A 20,402-nucleotide genomic window follows, 5' to 3' on the forward strand; every position below is an offset into this window, starting at 1 on the left:
ACTCAGTTTTTCACACTGTTGTAGTTTAAGCCCACCCGGGAACTCAGAACCACGCAGCCGTTAGATCACTGCCCACCCTTCCTCCCCTCACTCCCAGAGGGATGGGGAGGAGAATCAAAAGAATGTAACTCTTGAGATAAGAACAGTCCAGTAACTAAGGTATAACACAAATCACTGCTGCTACCACCAATAATAATAATGATAAGGGAAATAACAAGGGAAAAGAATACAACCGCTCACCACCTGCTGACCAATACCCAGCCTGACCCGAGCAGTGACCTAGCCCTTCCGGGTAACTGCCTGCAGTTTACACGACGTGCTGTGGTATGGAATACCTCTTTGGCTAGTTTGGGTCAGGTGTCCTGTCCCTGCTTCCTCCCGGCTTCCTCTCCTCCCTGGCAGAGCATGAGACTCACAATGTCCTTGGTCAGACTGAACATTACCGAGCAGCAACTAAAAACATTGCTGTTATTAGCGCTGTTTCCACGCTGAAAGTCAAAACCACAGCACTGCACCAGCTACTAAGAAGGAGAAAAGTGACTGCTACTGCTGAACCCAGGACACACACCTTGGACAGAGACCAAATTCCTTTCAATATAGCTCTGTAATATTAGTATTTTAAACACATTCCGTAGTAGTATTCTGCAAATACACAGAATGCATCTGGAAGGAACAAGTCTCATTTCTCCCCTCATAGGAAAAATCGTTTCCTTGCAAAAACCCTTTCCAAACTGTTCCCAGTTTCACAAAACATTACAGAAAGAGCCACGGAAATAAGCTTAGGTATTAGTTTTTAAATACAGCATTTTAGATAGACTTTACACCACCTTTCCCTCACTCTCATACAAGGAACCACTTTACAACAGGAGCTGTTTCAGGCTAGGTAGACCAGAGAATACTCTTGCAGAAAGCATCTCCGATCTTTATAAATGCAGGCTTGATGAAGTTGGCAAAAGTAATTTAAAGGCTGTAAAATATCCTCAGTTTAATTCAGTGTATGAGTATGTATTAAAGCTGATGCAACAATCTATGAGCTACTCAATGTGATCCAGCTTCATCTAGAAAGTCAGATGGGATTTTTGTTATCTTTCATGGTATTTTCAAAGTCTGATCTGACAAGTTCAAGAGCATCTAGATTATGCAAACAATGAGAATGCTAAAACTTAAATCCTGAAGTGGCCTGTTACTTAGACATTTTCATTCCAGGTATTTTAAACTAATTTAAGTTAAATGCATTCTTCCAGGTCATGTAGGAATAAAGAACTAAAAGGAAAAGGAAGACTATCTGGGTCAGGTGACTAGCATCTGGAGACAAGATAAAGACAACCCTGAGAAAAATAAGGCAAGGCAAAGTTTCTGATCTTAAAGCCAAAGAATTCTCTTGCAAACTGGCAGAGGAAAATACGAGTGCTACTTGAGAGCCCCTCTGCAGCACAGGGCTCAGTAAAAAGAGCATGCCTTTTAGCTGTTCCTCCTTTGTGCAACTCACAGGTCACTACATTTTTAACACAGAATGTCTTCAAACTCATGGTCAGCCTAAATATCCCACGTCCCACTGGAGGCAGACCTGACCTGCCTTCACACAAAGCTTCTGGCAGACAAATTTGACTCAATGCTTCAAGTTGACAGAAAGTGAAAAATCTCATTAAAACAATTAGCAAAGCAGACATGAAGTCACAGCTGGCCACAGATTAAGGCTTCATAAAAGCCAGGAAGTCTCAGTTCTAGCTGGAAGAGTCCACATGTAGGAGTACTGCACCTTTAGCATCTCTGCTTTGCCATTCAGATACAGAACCAGCTCTTACTGCAGGGAAAAGGTATGTATTTCTTCCAGTACAGACCTGGATTCTTGTTAACTACAGCAAAACACCTTCCTCCTCTTGCAAAGAGAAATAGGTAGAAGTGAAGAGAACCATGCTACCCACTCATATTCCAATTCTAGCAAGCATGTCTGTGAAAGCAGGAAGGTCTTTATTTGCTTATTTGAGCTTTTTATACAGCACTGAGCATTAGATAGCTAAAAGCAATCTCAGTTCTTCATTAAAATCAGAGTCCGCCTTTCAGGAATTCCACAGCAGGAGAGGTATTAATTCCCTGTGGATGTCATGATCTTTCAGCCATAGGAACCAGTTACAGTAGGGCAAGTCACTATACTTAATAACATGAGGTTGTCTACCAACAACTCCCACCATCATCTCAATTTATTTTTACTTGTCTGAGACTGAACAGCTTAGATCAGTGAAAGATGCCCAAAACACTAAGGCTCTAATATTGTTCAGGATATTGGTAAAGCTTTGGCAAAATTCACATGATCCTGCACTCTTCTAAAACAGGCTAGAACAGCCTAGGAAGGCTGACCAGCATTGAAGGCATAGCAGCAGGCAGTGGTATGATGGGGGGCACAGCAGTAGGCAAAAGCAAAAGACAAGAATTTTCAGTACAACTTTAGGGAGCCTTCTTTACATGGAAATCCCTTGTTCTCTTTGATTGCTGTAAGATATCACAGCTTCATCATGATAACTCTCTCCAGCTGTTCTGCAGGCATTTCCTGTGCAGCACTTGTCTCTTTTTAAAGAAAAGCAGCTTTTACAATACACTCTCCTCATGCTAGGTCATCATTATTCCAGTGCTAGTGAATGAGATAAGCAAGTTCACACGTTTGGGAAACAGAAGACAAGGCCTGTGTTTAGTGAAGAATTGGGCTACTGAATTTGAGGTAGACAACAACTATTGCTTCTTGATGTTGGCCAATTACAGTAAGTCAACTTTTGCAGCCATACCCATTTCACTTGCAACTTCTCAGGGGCCCACATCCCATTTTACTAGTGATGTCACCAGTATCTTGCGTTAAAAAACAAAGGACTTTGCAACATATTTTGTAAAGTTTAGGGTTGAAACCAGTACTTCCAATTCCTCAGAATAAACTTTAAGTAACAGTGTTTGTGCAGGTGGCATGTTCCAGAGGGCCACAACAAATGGAAACCTTGCATCTAGAGCTTCCCAGGGGGCAGAAAAGCATGTTTTCCATGCAGGAAAGCAACACAGACATCCATCACTAGCAGCTGCAACCAGCACATTTCTGAATGTCCTGCTCTTCTCTATAAACCTACCCAAATAGCAACAAATAACATTCAGAACACACACTTTAGCAGAAGAGGACAGAGGCATTTGGTATTAACTGTGCTTTCATATTTCAAAGCATTCAATGAGGGTTATTAAATGTGCATGTCTAACTTCTTATTCTCTGGACATTTTGTACAAACACATTTGTTAACACCTCAAGGAGACTATTCCTGTAATTCATACAGTATTTTACATCTTATTAGACCTAGCCCTGCATAAACATACCCCTACGTAAAGGGTCACTGGCACTCAGTGCCTACACACAACATGCTAAACCAAACACTCCTAGGAGAAAAACTAGTCATGAGCTTGCTGCTCCAGCGGCTCTGACATGGCAACTGATGCTACAACACTAAATTATGAAGAAGCCATCTGCAAGCGCCAGTAGCAGCTAAGCAGTATCATGGAACATGGCTGCACTTATGGATATCTGGGCTGACTACAGAACAGCCCAAATTGGGATTTGCCATTTTGTACAATGGCAGGTTTCAGCCATTTTTCACATCTCCCATCTTCAATTGGTCATTAGGAACTGGAGCCTCAAGTTAACAAAAAAGCTTTTTACAATGTAATCTTAAGATTGTAATATTAATCTTAAATATTGTAATATTTAAATGTGGTGTTCTAGAAATATCACTACTCCATATTTTCACTAGTGCTGCTTTTTTAAATGAAAAATTATGACTGGGAGCACATTAACAATCCAGGAGAAAGAAAAACATTACAAAGCATGTGTTCTGACAGACTACAAACTACAGAGCTATCATGAAGGTTCTGATGCCCTCACTGCAGGGCTTCCACACTCCAATACCCAAACTAAATCAGTATGTCCAGTTATGTCCACACAGCTACTTAACAGAGCCTGTTAATCCAGATGTTGAGCCATGATTACACCAATTCAGTTCAGCAAGTTATCCATTTGAACAAATTGCAGCAACAACATGCCACTGTGGCAATACCACGAGATATGTAAAGGCTGCTTATGGGAACTGTATTGCAACTCATCAATGCCAGCTTTGTTAAAAACGTCTTTAAGATTCTTAATTCCATTCATCTAAACATTGGGGAATGCGGCATCATTTTTCAGGCATTAATTATAATATTCAAGTTTGCTAATCTCAAGTTTTCTAATGAAGGTTCAAGTGTCTGAAGAGAAAATTCAAACTTGAAAGCGAAATTTGTTTTCTGCAGATGAATCCTTCAGTATTTCCAGGGTGAATGGACCGCAGGTAACGGCTAAAGAACTGTAAATGCATACCTGCCTACCTCACTATGGAGAATTTACACTTACAGGAATTTAAGAGGAAGTTAATTCTCAGAGGAAAAAACCTTAGAGATGCATATTCTCTGACAAACCCCTCTCTAGCTTTTAAGAGCACACTAAATACAAAAAGCTTAAGGAAACCTTTCCATACCTCTCAAGTTAGCCCTCTTCCACCAGATGGAAGGTACTCCATCCCTAACTAGTTTATTTTTAGCTCCTTATGGTAACGAAGTGTTACAGAAGGCTTGTTTCCCAGAACTTTTCAAACTACTTATCACTGTTTCAGAGCAGGATAAAGCAACCAGAACATAACAGCCAGCTTTGTCCAGCATCAAGAACTGGATATAAGCTTCCTAATGTTCTTAAAAATTAACTGCAAGATCACATACAAAGTATAGTTGCAGTACAGCGGCTTTGCAGTAATACTGGTGCAGCTATAGAACTCCATAGTAACTGGACCAATTTAAAGGTTTCAGGCCAAACATGTAAACCACTTAAACTCACTTGAAGAAAAATTCTCACATGAAGAGAATTTAAAGAGAAACTTTGATGTGGGGGGTAGAAGTTAACTCCTGTCTAAAGTTGACAGTCACTTTGGTCTGTACTGTAAGAACAGACTTTTTGCCTACAGTTTTAGGCAGAACAATAGTATGGACAGCGATAAGGGTCAAATCTATCTTTAAACCATCCAATAACCAGCTGTTCATATGTTATGCTATAGAACTCAAACACAACACAAAACAGTAACTAGAAGTACAAAGAAATTCAGGCTCTGTTGATACATATCCTGGATCCAGAAAGGCACGGACTCAATTTTGGTTTGTTTTGGACTCTCAAACCTGCAAGCCTGACTTCAAAGCCAGGCACAAGGGTGCCTGAACTAACTCAACGTGACAATGCCAGAACAATCCCTTGCAGCACAGCTGTGCCATCCTTCTCCACTACTGACCTCCCTTTAGCACGGACCCATATGGCAACTCACAGGGAAGCTTCCACTGAAGGGCAGAGGCTCAAGGATCAGCTTTCGCCTCTGGCTGGCCAAGTTTCTTGCAGTACCTCCCTACCCCTCTTTCCTAGAATATCCCATATTTGCGAGAGAAGAAGCACTGCTTTAATGGCTGACCCACCTTACCACCAGCTCCTAAACCTTTCATGCTGTTAGATGAGAGCAGCTCCCTCTATGTTCTGTGCATGACCAATGTCACCACATTAAGTGTGGAAGCCCGCACTTTCAAGCATCCCAGCGAAAATGGCTATAGGCTCCATCCAGGAAAGAATGTTTTCCACTAAAACCACTTTTAAGACAGCTGACATGAACAGATTAAACTGTATTGTAACATCTTCACCTGGAAATTGACCCTAAATGGGAACAAGCACTCAATGCTTTACTGTTAATGCAAGTGCATTAGATTACATGCACACATACATATATACAATTACACACGTATAGACGTATTTTAAGGACATGACATTTTGAAGAAGCCATCTATCTTTCATCATAAGAGATTTACGTTCAGTTTGTGGCCCAGTCCTTGGAAAAAATTCTGAAAGAAGACAGCTAAGTGTGTACTTTCATGGGGTAAAACAAGGCAGCAGAGCAAGCTCCCCATATAGAAAGCCAGCAACCCTGCTTGCCCCCATGCCATTAATCCAATGTCAGCTTTGGCTTGCACATCCTGCAAATCAATTCAAGCCTCTGAAAAGGCTAGGAAAGTACCCCAGCAAGGAGGATAGCTTTCCACTGAGATAAGAAAGAGGTCCTACAACCCATAAAGTTGGGTGTTCCTGCTCCATTCCCTGGCACCATCAACAAGCCTTAAAGCATTGCAATAAACCAGCCAGGACGCTGACCCAGCCAAAAAGTAATCCCAAAGAAAGGTTACCCTTTCAGCTACATCAGCTCACCACCCAGCCACGCAAGTGCAAGTTCTTATGTTAGGAACAGGCTTAGAAACACACAATCCAGGCCAGGATCAGTATAGCACAGGGAAGCAGGGGAAGTGCTCCATTGCTGCAGAACTTCACTGATTAAAAAGCAAGCCTCTCTCTTCAACTCCTTTGAAAAGTGAGGTTTGGACTTTCAGGAGTGACAGGCTACATCAGACTTCCATGGACCAAGAGGCTGAAAAGTATCCCAGCTCGCCTTTTTTTCCTTTTTTTTAGTTTGAAAAACAATCTTTCCTCCAAAGCCACAGGAAGAGTTTAAATAAACAGTTCAACTTCAGTTAACCAGATACTCTCCCCAGCCAGCTGACTCATGGCTTGATTTCCTCTCTCCTGCAACACCCTTCAAATTCCACCTTTTCCCCTTTATTCACAACTACTCCTCATCCAGCCTCAACATCTCATGTCAAGACAGCTATTTCAGAGCCTATAAAAAAAGAGTTACTAATATAGCAGTATGAATCAGTCCCACTAAGAAGTGTTACTATACCATATTACTTTCAAGGCTCTTAGCGCTCCATGTTCCTCATATTGCAGCTTGCCCTGGCATTAATTCTCTGTTGACTGTTTCCCATCTTTAAGAAAAGCACTGAAGCAAATTCCTTTTAATTCAGAGGCTAGTTAGAGCTTGTTTTAAATTTATGCTGACATGCTGTCACCTCCCTAGGACAAATATATTGCTTCACAGCCCAAGAACAGGGAAAGCTCTGCTCCAGGAAAGCTTCCTTATGCAGCAGGCTCACTGCATCAGCCTTTCAGTCAGACACCTCTGCTTTTCACTGCATCACATGCTCTTCTAACTTCATTCTATGCTCTTCTAAGAAGAGCTGCATCACAGCTCTTCTAAGTTGCTGTCATTACTTAGTAGCTGTCTTCAGCTGTACAGTCTTCCTAATTCCTGCACATGCACACACAGACTACCACCGATCTGCTCACTCACCACCCTTTTTCCAGACAGTGGTCCAGATTAAAAAGCTCACTAAGCTAATACAACAACTTAGTTCTTAAGCATGGTTCATTTTTCATAATCTTCACACAAGCTGCTTTATTAATACCTCCAAGATAGCCTTTTAACCTGGATGGGCTGTAGCTAGGCCAGGGCAAAACTGCAGACTAAGTTCAGTTGAGCTGCTTGTTTGAATTACATGAGTATAACCAGTACCACCCTCCTTCTACCTGTACTGTCATATACTAAGCAGCTCACCCCAGTGGCAGGAGCCTCTAACATGAAAGCCAGAAGAAAACTGGAGAGGAAGAATAAAGTAAGCCTAGTGTGAAGCAGGCAGGCACAAAAGCATTCATGCAATAGTAGCAGCAGTGGTACTCGATATTCTGCTAGTTTCTACTCCAAGAGATAGTCCTTTCTAGAGGATCTAACCACACCGGCTAGATGATTAAGAGCCCTGGAGGTCAAAGGCAGTAATTTAATTACTAACAGACAAGCCCTTGTCTATGACAAACTGGAGAAATTCAGAACACCAGTGAGGTATAATCCCTTCCTTCTTGCTCATTCTGGGGACACATGAAATGCTTCAGTATTGATGCTGCTGAAGAGCCTTATGATCCATTTAAAACAAATATTAGAGGAAGCTATGGTTTGAAGGATTCTGTTTTAAGCAGAGTTTCAAATTAGCCATCCAGGTTCAGAAATTTGGTGTTTGCTGTTCTGATGTAACAAGTTAAACATCACAAGCTAAAGGGAGACATCAACAGTTTACTATCTAGACTGCCACAATACTTATTTCATTCCACAGGCACAAACGCTTAAGGACAGAAGTTAGCTGCCCCTTTTTCACTGAACAAGCTACTTCCTCATATACTAGAAACAAACAGTGATGGGTGGACAACAGGTTTGAGTTGGGTTTTGTCTTATTTGTATCATGTATGTACCAGGAAAGCAAACCCAATGCAGAAAGCAAGTTTACTTCCTATCCATGGCATTCTACCAATGTTTACTAAAAATAAAATAAAATAATAATAAAAAAATCTTAGTTAAATCACATTGAAGTGCTGAGTTTCAGAATTTCCAGCTTGAATCTAGGGCATCTGAACTAACAAAACTAGAAAGCAGTAGTATGGAATAAAGCTTCCCACTAAGCTTTCCCCATCAAAAGTCTCCTTATACAGGCAAAACTACTGCTAAGATTATAATAGTTACTATGAGGTATTACTCTGCAAAAGTAACTATATGCATATCCCTGCAGGTTAGTTCCCTACGTAAATTCCTTGTTTAGTTTGAAGCACTGTGCTACCTTCCTTCCAATCCTTTGCATTATAAAACATAGCTGAGGTAGAATGCAATAAAAGGCAATTACAGGATGCATCTGTGTGTGTGCAGAGTAATCTTTGTACAGAGGTAGCTCCAGATCCTCTGCACAGGCAGATTAGAAGTTTCACACTAATCCAACAGCCAATTAGTATTTTATATTTGGTGGCAACACTGAAGAGGGAACCAGAGCCATAGGTAGTTAAAGTGTTAGATGCTGTACAGGCATGAAAGACAGCTGAAAAGTCTCAATCATAAAAACAAAACTATACTTAGCGCTACTATACAAGATCAGAACTTCCTTCAAAATGCTTTACACAGCTGTGTTTGTACAGAGCTTCATATTGTGATTTACATGACAGGATTATGATGCGGGAATGCAAAACTCATAACAGCACTTTATTTTCAGCTCCACAGCCACTTCTGTCAGAGATCTGAGAGAACAGAAGGGGTGAGAAGACTGACGGCAGAAGCAGAGAGCTTTTTACCTTGACACCTTGCCCTGTAACAGACAAGCTGTGGGGGGAAGAAGGAGGGGGAAAAAGTATTCAAGTTGGGAGCATCTTACTTGAATAGCCTGTCGTCCTTGCTGAGCATCTGCCAGGAGCTGAATGGTGAGAGTCCTGGAATCCTGTAGGGCATCTTGGAGGTAGATAAAGCTGTGACCCACATGTCGTCCCATGGTACATTCCCGACATATGGGGACAGAACAGGTATCACAGTAGAAATGCAGTACCTATAAGGAGGAAAAAAAAAAAAAAAAGATAAAGAAAAAAAGAACTATATTACTATCTAATGAAGAATTAAGGAGAAAACAGAGTCAGGGTGTAAAAAAAGCCAAGAGATCAACTATAAAAGGAAACAGAGGCAGTAGGCAAAGACTTTGCAATTCTCTCTCTACAGAGTAAAAGCTACCCTGCCCAGTAATCTCCAAATCATACTCTCTAACAGTTAGATGGAAGTGTCTTTGTTTTCTTTGCAATACAATACTAGGAAGAGTGTCCACATCAGCTCCTCTTAGGAGCGGAAGCCATCTGCCAACACTTGCAGATTGGAGATATCATCTATAGCAAGTTTCAGGTGAAGACTTTTCCTGCATACACAACCACCACATTCTCTTAAGTGGGTCATTTAACAACCAACACACTGGAGAACTGTAGCTCCAGCACACCACCCCATAGAAGGGGGAAAACAAATTATGCATGCCCAAACCCATCCTTTATGTTTTCAAAATATGCAAATATCTTATTTGTTCAGGGCAGTGATAATATTAGGCAAGAGCCCTCCTGCCACTCCCAACAACAAAGCAAAAAAACCCTTCTCTATGACTGTTCCTATGCTAGTGATACTCAGTGATGCTAGAATTAGAAAGCAAGACTGGAACATTAGCATGTCTATCAGAGCATTTGAAAGCTACAGCCAACTGTGGGTAACCACTAAACCCCCATTCTATTCACAAAGCACTTAAAACCCCTGTATTCAAACCACAATGGAAGTCTTGCACCAAGATGTTAGCCTAGGAAGCTGGATCCATTCAGCCATAACTGTTCCCATTCCATCCAGTAGAGGGAAGCAGCACACAGAAATAGCATCTTCCATGGAAGTGTGTTTTCTTAGAGGCAAGCTGAAACCAGCTGTTCTGTTTTCAAAGATGCAAGGAGTACAACACTTCAACACAAGAAAGCTTTACATACCAGGTCTTGCTCTTCATTACATACACTATTTCAGTTAGAGTGGTATGTTAGAAAATCTGTATTATCCACGGAAGAGTCAAAACTCCGCTACAAAATGGCAAACAATGTTTCCTGCTACAGTTTTTCCCATCACCAGCTATTTGAAATCTACCTCACAGAAAGGAGCAAGTGCAGAACAAAGCTTGGACAAGTGTTTGATATGCCTGTCTTCTCACAGCTGTCATCCAGCCACTCCCAATTCCAGCTAACAGTTCGTGATATGGTGCATAACATCCCCCTTTCCCTCAAAAGCAAGGGATAGGCTAGGACAGGTGATTCCCTCAGACTGCCTGTGCTGCAGAAAGTGGCATGTTAAGCTCCTATAAACACAACAGCTGAAGTGGTACATGGCTTAATTTCTCAAGGGATATGTGAGTGTGCATACATGGGGAAAAGCTTTAGTAAAACTCAAGTTTTGCTATACGGAAACTGGAGCGAACTTACGTTATGCTTCTGTTCAAGCAGTGTCTAACATCTTCCATCTTCTGTGAGTAAAAAGCTTCCTTGGCTCTGAAATTCATTATTCAAATGCATCATCTTCCCCAACTAGAGGATTTCCTGTCTTTACACTGTGGTTGTCTAAATCTGTATACAATGTTCACTTGCTCATGCAGTTCTGTAATTTCGCTGTTGAAATTACAGGGAATGCTTATTACATGTTGCTGAATGACTCCACTTAAACAACTGAGAAGTTAAGAGAGAATGAAAACCAAGAAAGGGTATCAAGTTAAGTCATATGAATCTGATATACTTTAAAAACATACAACAGGGATTTGGGGCCTCGATCAAGCAGAAGCAGCTAAAAGGAAAATGGTGACCATATGAACAGAAGTCCAGAAGGAAGTTAAATCTATTGTCAGTCCCTTCATTTTGGAGGATACCAGAAGCAACAGCTCTGTAAGACACCACAGATCAGCCCTGTCACCCAGGCACTCCTGTGAGGTAACATCATCCAGTGGTAAAGGAGTCATCCAGCTGTTCAAACCAAAGCGAAGCTTAGCTATTCACAGTTGCCTCCTGCCACTCACCACAATGTGGTGGAAAACATCACTCATGAATTTAGAATGAAGAGAGACAAGAGCCATAATCTCATTTCAGAAATATGCTGCTTACATAGGACATAGCAGTGGAAAGCCTTGGGTAAATACTACAGAGCCATTGATATTTGTTTCTTAGTAAACAAAATGATGAAAACAACCTAGATTTAAATCTGAGAGCAAAAGAGTTAAACTTGGGTGAAAAAAGTAGACAGCGATGGACTGATCTCCATCACTACACTGTTACTCAAAACAGTTACCTTAAATGCACACAAGAGGAAGCACAAATGCATAATTCCTAGTGCTCTCAGTGGGAAAGGGAGCTGCCCACCAGAAGTGAACGAGTCAGCCAGCTTCAAGATGAACTAGCAGCTCCCAAGAAACTCCTTTCTGGGTACAAAAACTAAAACAGAAACCTCAAACTTGGCAGAGGTACAAGGGGCATTCTCCTCTTGTGGCTGATCTTACATACTTGCTGTCAGGAGCACCCAACAGGCTGTACATCAGCTCTACCCAGCAATGTGGCCACACTCCTATAGAACTAAACTGGAAAGAGCCCAGCTGTGCAGCGTGCAACAGCAAGGGGGGTTTATTTGTGCTAGCCAGGCTAACAGAGCTTGGAGCACAGCATCCAGCTTGCCTGTGCTTGCAACCACAACCAGGCATTTATTGTTAAAGCTGAAGCCTGCTCACACCCCAGTCCCTAGGTCATGGCCACAAAGGTCACGTACTGCTAGATTAAGTTTCTATGCCTGTTTCTAAATAGAAAGGGGAGAAAATAACCCAAAAGCACCCCCCACCTCAGGCCACCAACAAGCACCCCCTGCAAAAAATTCATACTAACAATGTAAGTAGGACAATACACGAGACTGTTTTCAATTCAGACTTCATTCACTGTGTGCCTAAAAGCAAAGCATTTCAGTTGCGCTGTTAATACAGCAACATATTGCTCCTTCTATGCTCATTATATGACAAGTAACAAGGCTGGTCTGGAAATGTGCATGAGCAGTGGGAAGGAATAATAAAACACTAATTCTTCCATAACAGATATCAGCTTAAAAACACCACACAGTACTTTAAGGAGAGTCCTAACACTCCCCCTCCTCCCCCTTATCTGAAGAGGCAGAGATGAGAGTCAAAAGATCCATCAAGCTTTAAATAAAACTATTTTACCATTTTCCCAAGTGTACAAAAAATTGGTTTTAAGGAAAAACCAAACATGCTGTTTTTTCCAAACTACACAAACATTCTGATAGGCAGAAACGGAAGAGAGAAGAAGGCAGACACAGATTACACCTTTCAAAAGATTCAGAATTGTGTAAACTGCATTTAATGAATTGATTCCTTTTGTAGTAATTAAAGTAAAAATTCAATTGTTTTAAAGTAAAAACAGAAATTTTATTTTTCGTTTTAAAGTAAAGACTATTGTTTGGAAGGGGTTTTGTGGGCTTTCATTGGTTTTAATAACGATAAAATTTGACAGTTTCGGTTGTTTGGGGTTTTTTTTTAGTAATATAAACATTTAAGATAAAAGCTGTTGCCTTTCCAATACCTATGCTGTTAAATGTCTAGTAAGGGAAAAAAAGATTCATAATCAGTTTTCTTAGTAGGTACTTTTGCTGTGTGTGGTTAGTTTTGTGTGCATGTTTTGCTTTGTTTTAAAGAACTGCTTCATCACATTAATTAGTACTTTGGAATTTCCACCCAAATTAAATGAAAAGAGCAGTCAGAAGCACGGGGGGAATTTAGTTTTAGAGATAGTTAAAAGTGATTTATTTTAAAATAAATCAGCTATGGGTTGATTATTTCCCAAACAGGAAATATTTCCTGAATTGGTGGCATACAATTTTAGACACAAAACAATAAAGGGAGCCTACTTCAATTTAAACAGAATCAGTGAACCATATTACAGGGCTATTCATCTTTTACAGACACAGCAGCCCAAGAAATACAACAGCAAGGCCATAAATGTGATTGCTTCAGGAAAGGCTGTACAGTGCACCGTAAAAACATTTTACAACAGCAGGAATTCCTGGGTGTCGTTCTCCCTCTTTTTTGGTCCATCTGCTTTCAAAGGGGGCAGGGGGATGGGCGGAGATGCTGTTAAACGTCCCCCAGGACTGCACAGCAATCAATCATCATCTGATGAATGGCCACTAAAGTTCAACCCTGACCCCACTCCACAATTCCCACACCAGCGCTCCTCTCCTTACTGCTGACCAGCTTCCAGCCTGTTTCCCCCCCCACACACACACCTTCCAGCGCTCACACCAAAACATCCCAAATACCAAGCCCAGACAAAAGCAAATGGAATGTAGCAGGCACCATGACACGGAAGAATTCAGCAGAAACAGCATCTAAGGAGGCTTAGCCTTAACCTGTGTTTAAACAATTTTTCTCTCATCAGTACTCTGCCGTTTTCCTCCCAGCTTGCAAACACTTGATTTCTCTCATTTCAGAGCATATTTAAGAGCATGTAAGTGTGCAGTTGTCAAAGCATGTGGAATCTGGTCACATTTAAGCACCTGTTTTTCCGTCACATTTCAGTGTCTTGCAATGATTTTTATCTAAGGCTACAGTGTTAAGAATTTGCACAAGGCAGCACCACATAAGGTCACATTATTTTAAAATACGAGTCTGATTCTCTAAAAGCCACCCTGTAATCAACAATTACAAAAAGTCTACAGACAAAACAGTAGCCTCTTGGTTTCTCCTTCTGGAAAAATTTCAGTAAGGCATTTGTAAGTTAAATTAGTTTACGACCAAAAATAAAAGTATCACACTTACTACTTACAATCTAAAGTTTTCCATAATTAAAGGTGTTTTATTATCTAGTTCCCTTGACAATAACTCAAACAACAGTGGCTTTTTTAGGTAGCGTGTAAGATTTAGTGTAAGACTTAGAAGACTATGAATTTAGTATAAACTAATTTTCCAATGCATTTTGGTCCTTTTCCCTCAGCACTGTGGTCCTGGGGTTTCTGCCCTTTCTGCTTCCCCCTCAAAAAAGCTGCTTCCCTGCATACCTGGACTTGTGCAAAGCATTCAACACTGTCCCACACGACATCCTTGTCTCTAAATTGGAGAGACATCAATTTGGTGGGTGGACCACTCAGTGGATAAAGAACTGGCTGGATGGCCACACGCAAAGAGTTGTGGTCAATGGCTCAATGTCCGGCTGGAGACCAATAACGAGTGGTGTCCCTCAGGGATTGGTGTTGGGACCGGTCTTGTTCAACATCTTTGTCGGTGACATGGACAGTGGGATTGAGTGCGCCCTCAGCAAGTTTGCCAATGACACCAAGCTGTGTGGTTCCATGGATACACCGGAGGGAAAGGATGCCATCCAGAGGGACCTTGACACGCTTGTGAGGGGGGCTGATGCCAACCTTATGAAGTTTAACCATGCCAAGTGCAAGGTCCTGCACCTGGGTCGGAGCAATCCCAGGCACAGCTACAGGTTGGGCGGAGAAGGACTTGGGGGTGTTGATCGATGAGAAAATGAACATGAGCCGGCTTCAGTGTGTGCTCACAGCCCAGAAAGCCAACCGTATCCTGGGCTGCATCAAAAGGAGCGTGACCAGCAGGTCGAAGGAGGTGATCCTGCCCCTCTACTCTGCTCTTGTGAGACCTCACTTGGAGTATTGTGTGCAGTTCTGGTGTCCTCAACATAAAAAGGACATGGAACTGTTGGAACAAGTCCAGAGGAGGGCCACGAGGATGATCAGGGGACTGGAGCACCTCCCGTATGAAGAGAGGCTAAGAAAGTTGGGGCTGTTCAACCCGGAGAAGAGAAGGCTGCGTGGAGACCTCATAGCAGCCTTCCAGTATCTGAAGGGGGCCTACAAGGATGCTGGGGAGGGACTGTTCACTAGGGACTGTAGTGATAGGACAAGGGGTAATGGGTTAAAACTTAAACAGGGGAAGTTCAGATTGGATATAAGAAAGAAGTTCTTTACTGTAAGGGTGGTGAGGCACTGGCATGGGTTGCCCAGGGAGGTTGTGAATGCTCCATCCTTGGCGGTGTTTAAGGCCAGGTTGGATGAGGCCTTGGGTGACATGGTTTAGTGTGAGGTGTCCCTGCCCACGTCAGGGGGGTTGGAACTAGATGATCTTAAGGTCCTTTCCAACCCTAACTATTCTATGATTCTATCACCCACAGCAATTTTTAATTTGAACAGCATATAAATATACCACCCTGGATGACTGGTTCAAAGGTTGGTGCAGATGTTAAAAGTTTTAAGTGGAAAACACTAATATTTTTACTCTGTAGGAAGCTGGTCATTAGTTTCCATTTTAATAGCAATTCATGACAATTACCTTGATTCACACCACAATCAGAGCAGTATTTTAAGAACCTTCACTTCTGCACTCTTTACATTTAAATGCTAAATATAAAGACTGAAGATATAAGCAAGCAGTGTGATACACATCAGAACTACAGGCTATGTGCCAGCATACCTGAAGCATTTTGCTTTCAGAGGTACTTAAAATCCTAGTGTTTCTGTGTACCCATTAATAATCAAATTACCCTTAGAAACTGTATTTTGACTTAATGCCCTGGTGTAGAAGAGACTGGCTTAACACCAATTTTCTTTGCTGCATGTTAATAGGAAATGATACACCAACTCCAGAAGGTCTCCACAGCAGACAAGAGTTAATTCTCAAATTTAGGACAATATTCTACTAAAATTTCCACAAGAATATGGGCACCTTGAATTACAGCCCTATACTACACAACGCATACAATATATGCACAGAAAGTTGTACCAAGTGGGATTAGCTGAAGCTAGTTTGCTATTTATTACCTTCCTTTGCTACCTGGATGAACAGAGATACGGCTGGGTTCATTTATAAGTTCAAGTGCAAGAGAATCATTCAGCACTTCTGTTAAGTTTAGCTTTATTTCCTTAGCCCATAAAAATAACAGAAAGCTCAGCTAAAAGATGATTAATACTCGTGTAAGTCCATTTTTAGGAAATAAAGCTGTAATTTCATGTGCATTTTTTTCCTAGCTCCAGTGTTAATACTCTTCCCCAAATGCTTCAGTGGGTTCTGTTCCTTGCTCCAGTTTCTCAGCCACACAGGTATCTCCTGGCCCAGCACATGATACGGAGGAAGCTCACTAATAAAACCCCCAATCTAACCAGCATTGCTCCCAGTGTGAAACCACACACAGCTCAAGACTATCATTTCACTCCACAGCTAAACTGACAACCACTCTACAAGGAAGCCCTATGCCTCTTGCCTTCCTCTTTTCCTCCCCTCTTCACTGCTCCTCCAGTTTCACTGAAGAGATTTGGGGATCTCTGCAGACAGCGGAATATTAGTTTTTTAATAAACTGTTTTCTATCAGCTGACTGTGGGATCAGAACCACAGTAGACCCAACACAAGGGAGGAAGAAGAACCCACAACTGAAGACATGGAGACATCGGATGACAAGTATATTAAATACCGGCTGAGCTACAGCACTAAGCCACGTGGTTCAGCTCTTGTACTTCACCAGCCTCACAGCTGGAATTAGTGTAAATCTTCTCATTGATATTATTCACCTCAAATTCTAACCAGAAGAAGAGTATCCAACCTACATTGAGTCAGATACACTAAACAGGCTGTTAAACCAACCAGACTACCACACTTAACATTCTTGATGTTTACCTTTTTCAGTCCTGCTATGATACGATGAAGCCAGTAAAAACAGCAGCATATTTTAGAGTGGTGATTAGGTCAGTCAAATCAACTAGCTAAGAGCAAAGAGGTTTTGGAAGATACAGATTCATTAAGAGTTTAGAAAACCCAGCGGGTATTACCAGTCAGCTGAGAGTGGAGCATGGTGCATTTAGGTTGTCTTTGCCAATACAAAGAGCATTTTCAAATTCGAAAGGACCTGGGCTACAATCAAGATTCACTTCACTCTGTATCATCACTGTAATGGTGCAACAAGAGGCTGCAAACGGCTAGGAGACAGGAAGTCACACCTTTGACAAAGCTGGTTAAGAATCTGTTGGCTCCAGCATACTATAGAATCCCATCCTTTGTGCTTTGAATTAAAATCTTATAGTTAAAACTTCATGTGAGGACTGTAGCTCCTGCTTATAGCCATCAGCCTCGAGCTGGAGCATCCCAAGTATTTCTCTCAACAGCATCTGCCAGCTGTGGTGCTCCATGTTCATTCACTCTAAATATGGAGGAAGCGCTACACCATCTCATCACATAGCTTTCTGTAAGCTCTTGGGTGCAATGTAACATGGCCAGCTGATGTAACACGCTACCTCAGAGATTCCCATAACTGATGGACTGGAAAGAACATCTCACATCCACCTTACACACATCACTCAGGTTCTTTCTAAATAGGTATAAGCAAAGCTTAATACTTTTCCAACATTAATACTGAGGTGGTTCAGGTATAATTATCCCACTGTGGGCTACCATTCCATTACTGCATAATGGTAAGCCCATTTCACATCTTTCTGTTAAATAAATTGTTTGGGGTAAGAAAATCTGCATTTCATTTGTTTTTAAAGTCACAGCATCTGCTTCAGCACTGAAGCAGGTAAAGTAGCCAGTCTACGGAAAGATTAAATAGTATTAGTAGCTAGTAAATAACTCAGCCAGTGATAAGTCAGCTCTTTACAGACTTTTCAATAGGGGGACCACACTGTGCTTCAACATGCAACTCATTGCCTGTTTAAATGCAGCTTCTGTGCCAAATCTACATGACACGAGTAGCAGCAGGGTGGTCTTGGCACAGGGGACAGTCATATTCAACCATTCAAGCAAGCAGCTAACAGCCTGCTGTGGAAGCAGACACTAGTTAAAGCGCATCAGGACTCAGCTGTACTTTCAAGTCCATCTGTCCAAGTCACTAGTGTGACTCTCTGCAAATCCTTCACTGAGCCTCCCTAACTTTCCAGCTGTTGGAAAGTTAGCGCTTACAGTTCTCAGCCAAAGCTTGGCAATGGTTTCAGTCATGCTGTAGCTCATAATGGCATTGACAATTGCTTTGCTACTGCAAATGGCATTTTGCTTTTTAGACAGAACCAAAGTTCAACATCTCTACAAACTCCTTACATAATAGATTTTCCCCTTTCCTGCACAGTTCAGCATTAGAGCTTTTGAAGTTTTTCCTTCTATGAACAGAAGGAATTAAACTAGGAGTTGGCATACATGCATGGCTCCTGCATCCTGCTCTGTGACTATCGGTACAGCCCTTGCCTCTCAAAAACTTGTATTCCTCAACTCCACACTGCTCCTACACCACTGCAGAGAATGCTACCTCCATTCAGGTCCCTGGCAACTGTTGACCTTCACATGAAAAGCTGATAGCAAGGATGCTATTATATGCCCTGCAAACAAATAGCTAGAAAATGTTTTTGTCTCTTAATATACAGGAGACAAATCTTATTCTTTATTTGATGGGGGGAGTGGGAAGAGGAAACAACTCAAGCTTGCAGATTTCACTCAAGGACCAGCTAGTCCTCACAATGAGGAAAAGCCAATCATGAAATCTCATCTTAAGCAAATGGGCTGCATGCAGTTTGCCTGAGAGTTTTCCTGATCCCAGGTCTTCGTAGGATTCATTTTCCTATAGAGCTAGTCTGCAGTCAAGACACCACTACCTACGATCATTTGTTTTGGTGCAACAGCTTCCCATTAATATTTTTAGAGGGCTCTTCTGGGAGCCTATCAGGCTAGACATCTTAAATTCATAATGCTGAACTGTCAGGGAAAAACAGTATGAGGAGAAAGAACACATTTATCCAAGGAACTATGGCTTTGCCTATTTTACCTTCGCAATATGTTCTATCCCTTTTTTGGGGGGGGGAGGGGGGATTGGGGTTGGTGGGATTTTGGTTGGTTGGGGGTTTTGTTGTTGTTTTCAGCAGTATTAGAAAGCTTGTTTCAGAAAAGTATTCTTCAGAACATGAGTTTGTGTTTATTCTTTCACACAGAGTAACATTTCAATTACATCATCTAGTAATTGCCTGCTACAACAAAAAAGATTGAAAGCACATATTTGAAAACTCCCACAGCTGAACCACCACATGAATTTAGCCTGTAACTCAAACTGCAGTAGCAGGAGAATACTAGAAAATGAAGCAATTATGAATTCTGAGTCCACTCTGTAGCTTTACAATCTGGCTGCTCCACCTTGTGTGGCCTTACTGTCAATCACAGGGGAAGAGCATAATACAGAGTCAAAACAACTAGTAAAAAACAGTGTTCAGAAAGTAAAGAATTTCAAATAAAGCCATTTTTATATGTAAGTACCATTAACTTAAAACCACAAGGATGAGGTAGCTCAACATCTTTAATTTCTATCTTCAAGTGCATACTCAGGAGAGGTTTGTCTCTGTACCAACTATTTGTTTAAAACCATTTTAGTAAAATTACATAATCTCTTATGGAATTAAAAACCCATATCTCTATGTTTTTGGTTTTTTTTTTTTTTTTTTTTTTTTTTTTTTTTAACAAGAAGGATTTGTGTTAGGATGAAAGCAAAAACATACCCACTTTCACACTAACAAATCTGAAAGCCCTTATAACAAAGCAGGTTGTTAACATACACTTAACAAAATGAAGCAATTCAGATATCCAACACCACCACTACTAGATTCTGGTAATTCCAGTTTGAGTAACAGTCTGGTAGGCAAGATCAGCCCACATACCTGTACAAGACACTGTCCCCCATTTCCAGCATCAGTTCTTCAGCAGAGATTTTACCTAGTATTATGCAAGCTAATATTTCCACAGAGATAGCAATTACTAAAGGGACTGGGCTGCTTGCAACGAATCCTTGTGGCAAGACTGAAGATTCTTACATATAAATTAAATGCCTCTATCAGTTTAAATTTACAAACAGAATCACAGTGATCCTATGGCAGTTTAAACTATGTGGAGTAAAACTAAACAAGACCAGAAATTCATGCATTAGGGCATAAGTTAATCACTTGGAATATTATAGGAAGTAATTCCTCCCTCCTCACATGCAAAGCCAGGCTGGATGGGATTCAGAGCAATCCGGTCCAGTGGA

General features: G+C 41.3%; 1 protein-coding gene across 1 annotated transcript in view; it reads right to left on the minus strand.

The window, feature by feature from the left end:
* The window catches only part of TRIM71 (tripartite motif containing 71), a gene marked incomplete at its 3' end in the record, with an annotated part of 53,074 nt that overhangs the window by 4,601 nt on the left and 28,071 nt on the right, over positions 1-20,402 (minus strand). Inside the window, exon 2 of the mRNA XM_080610689.1 lies at positions 9,166-9,333. Coding sequence (XP_080466815.1) covers positions 9,166-9,333 — 168 coding nt within the window. The remainder of the gene's footprint in view (positions 1-9,165; positions 9,334-20,402) is intronic.

The sequence above is a fragment of the Psittacula echo genome (genome assembly GCF_963264785.1).
Source record: "Psittacula echo genome assembly, chromosome: 2".
Lineage (NCBI taxonomy): Eukaryota > Metazoa > Chordata > Aves > Psittaciformes > Psittacidae > Psittacula > Psittacula echo.